The 7,780-nt window shown below is 42.9% G+C and overlaps 1 protein-coding gene and 1 long non-coding RNA gene across 3 annotated transcripts; one reads left to right on the top strand and one right to left on the bottom strand.

The window, feature by feature from the left end:
• Positions 1 to 3,519: 3,519 nt before the first annotated feature.
• Positions 3,520 to 5,187, bottom strand: LOC118476149 (uncharacterized). Of its 2 annotated transcripts, XR_004855519.1 has the most exons (4): positions 4,622 to 5,187; positions 4,224 to 4,367; positions 3,922 to 4,079; positions 3,520 to 3,727 (listed from the first exon to the last, which is right to left on the bottom strand). It is a non-coding gene; the product is annotated as an uncharacterized lncRNA (long non-coding RNA). The 2 variants fall into 2 exon arrangements; XR_004855518.1 differs by having other exon boundaries at positions 3,520 to 4,079; positions 4,622 to 5,176.
• A 103-nt stretch (positions 5,188 to 5,290) lies between these two features.
• On the top strand, positions 5,291 to 6,750 carry LOC118473219 (uncharacterized). Its single transcript, XM_035961990.1, has one exon. The coding sequence runs from the start codon at positions 5,320 to 5,322 to the stop codon at positions 6,748 to 6,750; it is 1,431 nt and encodes a 476-aa protein (XP_035817883.1). The 5' UTR covers positions 5,291 to 5,319.
• Positions 6,751 to 7,780: the final 1,030 nt, after the last annotated feature.

The following is a 7,780-nucleotide window of genomic DNA, read 5'->3' as shown; positions in this document are numbered from 1 at the left end:
TCAAAACATCTTACCTTGTGAGATTGCTTCCTTCCCTTGCAAATATTTGGGCCTTCCATTATCCTTACATAAACTTTCTAAGCATCAATCCTGGCCCTTGGTGGACAAAATTGCTGATAGGTTACCCAACTGGAAGGCTGATTTGCTTAACAGGGCAGGCAGAAGATTTTTGGTGCAGCATGTTCTTACTGGGATGTCTGTCTATACTGCAATGGCTATTGACTTCCCCAAATGGGGCATTAATGAATTTGATAAGATCGGGAAGGGTTTCTTATGAAGAGGGAGGAGGGAAGCGAAGGGTGGCCATTGTCTGGTTGCTTGGGGGAAGTGTGCAGACCTCAGGCAATGGGAGGTGTGGGTATCTCTAGTTTCCCTGAGCTTTGTTGGGCACTTATAATGAGATGGCTTTGGTTGGAAAAAACTAACCCTACCAAACCATGGATTGATCTCCCTATACAAGTTCCTAGTAAGGCCAGATCATTCTTTTCTGTTGTTCTTATCACTGAGGTTGGGAATGGCTCTAATACCCTTTTTTGGACTGACAAATGGATTAATGGAAAGAGAGTCTCAGATATTGCCCCAAGGCTGTTCAGTATTATCCCAAAAAGAATTGCTTCCAGAACAACTGTACAGGAAACCTTGTTTTTCTTGAAAACGCAGGAGAACTGTGCCTCATTATATTAAGAGGAAAGGAAAAGGTCTAAGAAGACCAAATAGGCAAATACAAGGGTTTCCTTACAGAGGGCAAAAACACAGAAAACTGAAACAATCCATCACACACACACAACCAATCCAAACACACTAGACCTCAGGAAGGAGAGGGATGGTTACTGGCCTCATAGGCCCCTACCCCCAGCCATACCCCACAAAACAGCTTCATCATGAATATCATGCAAAATCTTGCTGATATACGGAGAAGCAGCTTCAAAAACACAAGTGTTCCTATGTTTCCAAATTTGCCAAGCCACTAAAATCACCAAGGAATTGAATCCTTACTTTTGTGGCTTAGGCACCAATTCCTTAGATTCTCTCCACCAATCCTGGAACACAGCAGCATCAGGAATGGGCGCCAAGTGCTGCAACCTCATTCTGCCCAAACTTCTGAACCAGACCTCTCTTGCAAAAACACAAGACACCAACAAGTGTTGCACCGTCTCTTCCTGCTTATCACAAAGTAAGAAACACTGGGGGTGGTCCAAACCTCTACGAGCTAGACGATCAGTCGTCCAACAATGATTAATAGAGGCTAGCCAAATGAAGAAGCCTTGTTAAACAGAGGTTGGATTGCTGATATTAGAGGGGCATTAACTGTGGGAGCTTTGACTGACTATCTTCACCTTTGGAACTCTTTATCTGGTATGGTGTTGCAACCTAATACTAAGGATAAACATATTTTTTCAGTTGCCCCTGATATCCAATATTCTGCTAGTTCGTATACAATGGCCTCTTTTTGGATATGTTTCCTTTGAACATTATCAAAGGATCTAGAAGTCTTGGGCACCCCCAAATGTAAGTTCTTTTTTGTTGTTGGTGGCTCATAATAGATGCTGGACTGCTGACAGGCTGGAAAAAAGAGGCTTGAATCACCCTCCTAGATGCCCCATTTGTGATTAAGAGCCAGAGACCAACCATTTGCTGGTATCTTGTGTTTTCTCAAGGGTGTGCTGGTATAACATTCTAAGAAAGTTTGGGTCCTCTTCATGATGACACTCACTTCCTATTGTGGTGGAAAAGAATTTCAGCCATTGTGTCTGGCTTGACAAGGATTGGACTCTCTGCTCATTCTTGGGGCATGGTTGATTTGGAAGCATAGGAACGGAGCGGTATTTGATGGTGTGTCACCAAGCCTCACCATGCTCTTGGATTTTGTCAATGAGAAGAGGGAGAAATGGCAAGCTGCTGGAGCAAAGGGTCTCTCCTTTTTGGTTGCTCCCAGTACCAGTGGTGGAGGGCTGCAGTCTCGGTGTTTTTATGGATAGTTTTGTGTATGCTTGTTTTTGGCCGCCGTAGCGAGAGGTTTGTATTTGGGTGCTCCTTTGGGCCCCTTTTTCTTCTTATCTCCGGTTGGGCCGTTACAGAGTGGACCGTTGACGAGGCCCATTAGTGATAGGGGCCAGGGTTCAAAGATTTTCTCGACCGAGACCATTGTTTCGGTCTTTTCTTAATATAATACCGGGAGGACGGTCTTTCCCTCCCTGACCGAGTTTTTTTTAGCAACATACAATGACAAAGTTGAATATGATGGTGAACTGAAGAAACAAAAGCCACCGTTTTAGAAACAAGTTATGTCTTTTATTGCTTTCCTTACTGATTTTGTGAGCATGTGATGTTTTTGAACGCGGGTGAGTTCAAAAGGGCAAGCACTATTGTGGGCCATTGGTTGAAGAACTCCATGATAGCCGTGCTCACATGTCCAATGATGGGAAGGTGGACGATAAAAACCAAGTTAACATCTGCTCACATGTCCACAGATATAGTACGGGCAACCAACTCTAATGACATGCGCTTCATCTGTTTGAACAAATGTTAGACAATTTTTCGTTTTTGTGTGTGGACCTCATAAGTCAAGAAGTATGCTCTTAAGTTTCTACCTATCTAACTACTGAATGTCTCTGCTTTCACTGCTGTGCAGTATGCTAACAAATAGTCAAATACAGGTTTACGAAATTATAAGTTTGTAGTTGATTGTACAGGTCACAAGATCTTTTTTACCGAGTCCAGTGTCAACTGCTGGTACATGGCTGGGTAGTAATCATCAATCGTTGAGGACTCCACAAACAAATGATGAAAGTGGGTCCTTAATTGGTGATATCGTGCCAGGCACCATCGACCGTTACAAAAAATGCCCTCTCAGTGGTAAGTTAACTGCAATCAGCTTGCTATATTATACTGTGAGGTTTGGAACTACATAAGCATTTATTAGGTCTTGTTCGGTTATTCCTATAATACATGGATTGGATGGGATTGGAAAAAATTTAGAAGAACTTTAACTTGCTTGGGAATTAAACCCACCCAATCCCACTCAATCTACATGGATTGAGAGCTAACCGAACAAGCCCTTAATGTTTTAGGCACCATGGATGGGTCTTCAATTGGGTATCTGTCTCTTGCACATTTTGATTTGAAACACACATAGGGAGAAGCCAAGTGGAACTGTCATACCAGTTGGAAGAAGGCTTTTAGTGTTTGTGGTAAGCTTACAGTTGCTCTCTAGTCAGCCTTGTGCGCTGAGTTGCTGATACAGAACGTGGTTTCTAGATCAGTTCACATGAACCAAATGATTTGATATATGTTTTACCACAACTCCAACAATGATTAATGACGACCTTTTTTAGTTTGTTTTACGCCATAGGAGCATCATGGAAATTCATCACTCAACCATGGCAATGGAAGTGAAACTTTGGGCTATGGCAATCAAATAAACTATGGCCTTCCAATTATTTTATAGCAGCATGGCGTGAGAACTAGTACATCAAGCTGCTATTTAAAATGGAGGATTCGAGGGCAGAACAAAGTCTGTATTCGAAAAAATATATTTTCTCTTCAAAATTCTATATACATAACTAATCATCCAGGTTTGCATAAGGGAAATTGCTTATATAACGTGTACAGATCTGTAATTACTCTAGATTATGGGAGGGAACAACTTGAAAGCTCCTAGCAGCTAAGAATCGGAAGGAAGGAAATAGTAAGCAATAAAACTCAACTCATCGGAAGTGATGATCGCCTTTATATGTTGCTCGAGCCACCAACAAAGGTTCCATAAAAAAATGAAACTCGTCAAAAATCTCCTTTATTTCTTTTTTCTAGATGATGAAGCAGGTGCATCAACTATTCGGCACCCTAACTTTACAGTTATAGCAGAATAGCACGGTCCAACTAAATCCCATTTAAGATCATAATCATAAGAAAAAAAATCACCTGCATCTATGATATAAATCGGTTTAGCCTGACAAGAATTTGGTTCTAACACACTGTTCGCAGCACCAAACCTATCCACAAATAGCACACACCACTTGAAAATCCGCAAAGGGCAAGCCAAATTCAGAATTCCCAGGATAAAATCTGCAAAGCGTGCACTGAGACCACATGATATAGAACAAATTTTAATAAGTTCAATAATATATAAAATTTTACAGAAAAAAATATATTATATTTGTTCGTAATCAAAGGAAGAAGACCAAAAGTTTAAGTTTTTTCTGCTAATCTAGAGGGTACCTGACCTTATGTGTGCGGGATCAGTCTGCTCCTGATGGTGTGCCGCATACATCAGCCTATGCAGCAATGGATCTTGCAATCCTCAGCGGACACCATGTCTTCTCTACACCTCTGAGTCTGTCTGCACAAGGGCAGCTTGCTTGTACATCCTTGCAGAGAGGAAGGTACATAATTGTTTACATTATGATATAGGGACTTGAATATCTTTGTTTACATTATGATATAGGGAACAGAAAGAATGTGTTTGCAACGTACATAAATGGCTTACCAATCTAAATCTCTAAACACGATTGACAAAACAGTGCAGTATAACTTCATTTGTATTTACCTGAATACCTATTACATCTACTCTGGAATCATATAGAATCCTTGCAGATATCTGCAAGATGCTTAACAGACTAACCTTTCCACATAATTTACGATGAATATGTAGCTCTTCCCGTAGTGACATACGCAGACGTGGGAGTCGCAGGCCACGCTGGAGGCCCGCATCTCCGCGGAGAGGCAGAATGCGTCGTGCTGTCGGCCGGCCCTCGCCAGAGAATCGACGAGCATGGTCTACGAGAACTCGGTCCTGCGGGGCGTTTCGTCGAGCACCTGCAGCACCAGCTCGACGCGGTCGGCCTTGGCTTAGGCATTCGAGAGCGCCATGGAGACAAACACGGACCAACGTTGGAGGAGGACGCCACCACAGGAAGATGCGAAGGGTTTGGCTGAGTTTTGAGTCTGGGCTTGGGCGCGAGGGTGCGGTTTCATCGCTCCAGGCGGCAGGGAGACCGGGTCAGCGGAGGGTCGCGCGGAGGTCGCGATTCGCGTCAGCGGGGGCTGCGGCTCGCGCTGATTAGGACGACGCACGAAGAGATTAGATTAGAACGGACTTTTGGAGATAGAGATAGAGTCCGACTCCGACGGTAACAGAATTCAACAAACTCCCTCCACGCCCTTATAAATTACTACCTCAAGACGCACGTCCCATACCTTTTCTTCCCGTTCTGCGAAACGGTGCAACACAACCAAACCTGTTGTTCAGTAGTACCATGTACCCTCCAGGATCGTTAGTTCCTAGTCGCTAGTTCCACGGGTCTAATCTGAGTATTGAGGATGTATACTGTTGGTGGTTTTCGATTTATAGTATACAAGTTCAGTAGTACCATGTTTAATATGAAGCTGATGGAGAAGCTGCGATTTATATTGTCCAAGTTCAATAGTAATCTATCTCATCCCAAGCTGATGGATAAGTCACGATTTGAAGCATCCGAGTTCAACACTCTATTTGATCCGAATACGATGGAGAAGACGGCGGAGGACCTGTCGTTCGATGTTCTGTGGCTTATCTTTGCTAATCTAGAGTTACCTGACCTTGTGCGTGCTGGATCAGTCTGTTCCATATGGCGTGACATATACACGAGTCTATGCAACAGTGGATCTTACAATCCTCAGCACACACCATGCCTTCTCTACACCTCTGAGTCTGCCGGCACAAAGGCAGCTTGCCTGTACAGCCTTGCAGAGAAGAAGACCTACATGTTAACTCTGCCGGACCCTCCTCTCTGTAGCAGGTACATCTTTGGCTCGTCATATGGTTGGATTGTCATCGCTGATGAGAGGTCTGAGTTGCACATTGTAAACCCCATCACCGGCGACCAGATTGCCTTGCCATCTGTCACCACCATTGATCAGGTGAAGCCGATCTTTAGTGATATTGGAGTCGTTTGCGGATATGAGCACTCATGGTACTCTGGGGTGTGGGAAGTTTCGGACATACCGTCCATATTTGACCTCAGTGAGCTACGTGACCACCTCTTCCACAAGGTCTTCCTCTCTTCAGATCCATCCGCGGGAGACTACTTTATGGTGCTCATCCATAACCCACACTGTCAGCTTTCCTTTGCAAGGGCAGGGGATGATAAATGGACTTGGTTGCCACAAGGTGATTCCTATGATGATTGCTTATTTAATGGTCAATTGTTGTATGCCTGCACTCAACTAGGAGAAATCCATGAATTCGATCTTGGTACCCCAACAATCACGCACAAGATATTTTTGGGTCGTGTTAAAGATCTCTACGACGAGAAGATTTACATGGTTCAAGCTTCATGTGGTCAGATGCTGCAAATATGGAGGTCCGACGACACTATAGAAGAAGGGGATAACGAAGATGAATATGATCCAGATTTTGGACCTGACTTGCCTTGGCATAGTACCTCCATGATCAAAGTTTATAAACTGGAACCAACTTCAAAAAAACTTGTTGAGATAAGTAGCCTGGGTGCGAATGTGTTGTTTCTTGGGCACAACCTATCACTTTGCCTCCATGCAGAAGAACACCCACAGCTGAAAGCAAATCATATCTACTTCGCTGATGACGAACCATATACATATTTCAAGAGTAAACGACGTGATATTGGTGTATTTGACTTGGAACGTAATTGCAGCGAGAAAATAGTATCTCCTCAGCTTTGGTCCAACTGGCCAGCCCCAGTGTGGTTAGTTCCAAATCCAAGGCGAATAGGCCTATCATTGTGCAAGTAGATATACAGAAGGTGTTTCTATGTATTTTGGTTCATACATCTTTAATTGCATATATATTCAATAGCATGTTGCATATGCGTGCATTTGTCATGTTTTCACGAAAGCTTCATCTAAACATGAAAATATGCCATCGTTTGTTATACCTTAAAAAATACCACCATTTTTTATTTATACCTAAGTAACTTGAGGCACGATAATCAAACTAGGCAAGGACGAAGGCACATCCGCCTAGAAACTGGAGTTGATCGATTACAGTGGCGCCCGAGCCTGCAGGCACGATGACGCAACGATGTCGTGGTGGCCTGGCCAGTCCCCTCCGAAGTAGGAGAGAATCCAGCCAGCGAACGCACATACAAGTGTGTCTGGGACGCAGGTGAAGACGAGCATCACCATGGTTATGCTTGACGTCTCCGCCCTAAACTTCAATAATAATCGATCAAACTAATACTAGTGTAGATAACAAAGTGAGCTAAATAAATCTCTCTTTTCTAAATATTTAGCAGCACATCGTCATTTCGGTAATTCCAGTATAAATGAGGAATGATAAATTTCCAGTTAGTTGTCTTCAGCCGAGAATGATCAAGGACTTTGTCAGCAACCCAAATCATTGAACCAGCCTGACCAAAAAAGGTGTTCATGTAAATTTCAGTCAGCCTATAATCGTATAATATAGATATGGAACAAACTAGAACAAGTCTAGACACATTCATTGTTGTACCACAAAATGATCATGTTATTTATTAGTGGATCTCAATCTCAACTATGGCTACTTGTTAAAAATCATAAAATTTAAGCATACTTTAGAACCTAACATCAGGATGTATTTGTGTCCCTCCTAAATTATATAAGTTGGATTATGGTGGAATGGAAGGAGGGTAAAATATCACTTTGAGACTACGAATAAGCTAAAATAAGTTGGCATTGGGTAGCTTATTTTAGGTTATTTGTGATCCCAAAGTGATATTGTACCCTCTTATCTGTACTAACTATTAAGGACGCATTGTAGACTGCCCCCGCCTACGCGAAACGC

Source organism: Zea mays, chromosome 1 (assembly GCF_902167145.1).
Source record: "Zea mays cultivar B73 chromosome 1, Zm-B73-REFERENCE-NAM-5.0, whole genome shotgun sequence".
Taxonomy (NCBI): domain Eukaryota; kingdom Viridiplantae; phylum Streptophyta; class Magnoliopsida; order Poales; family Poaceae; genus Zea; species Zea mays.
The sequence above is the reverse complement of the archived record's forward strand: the minus strand, read 5'-3'. Positions and strand labels throughout refer to the sequence as shown.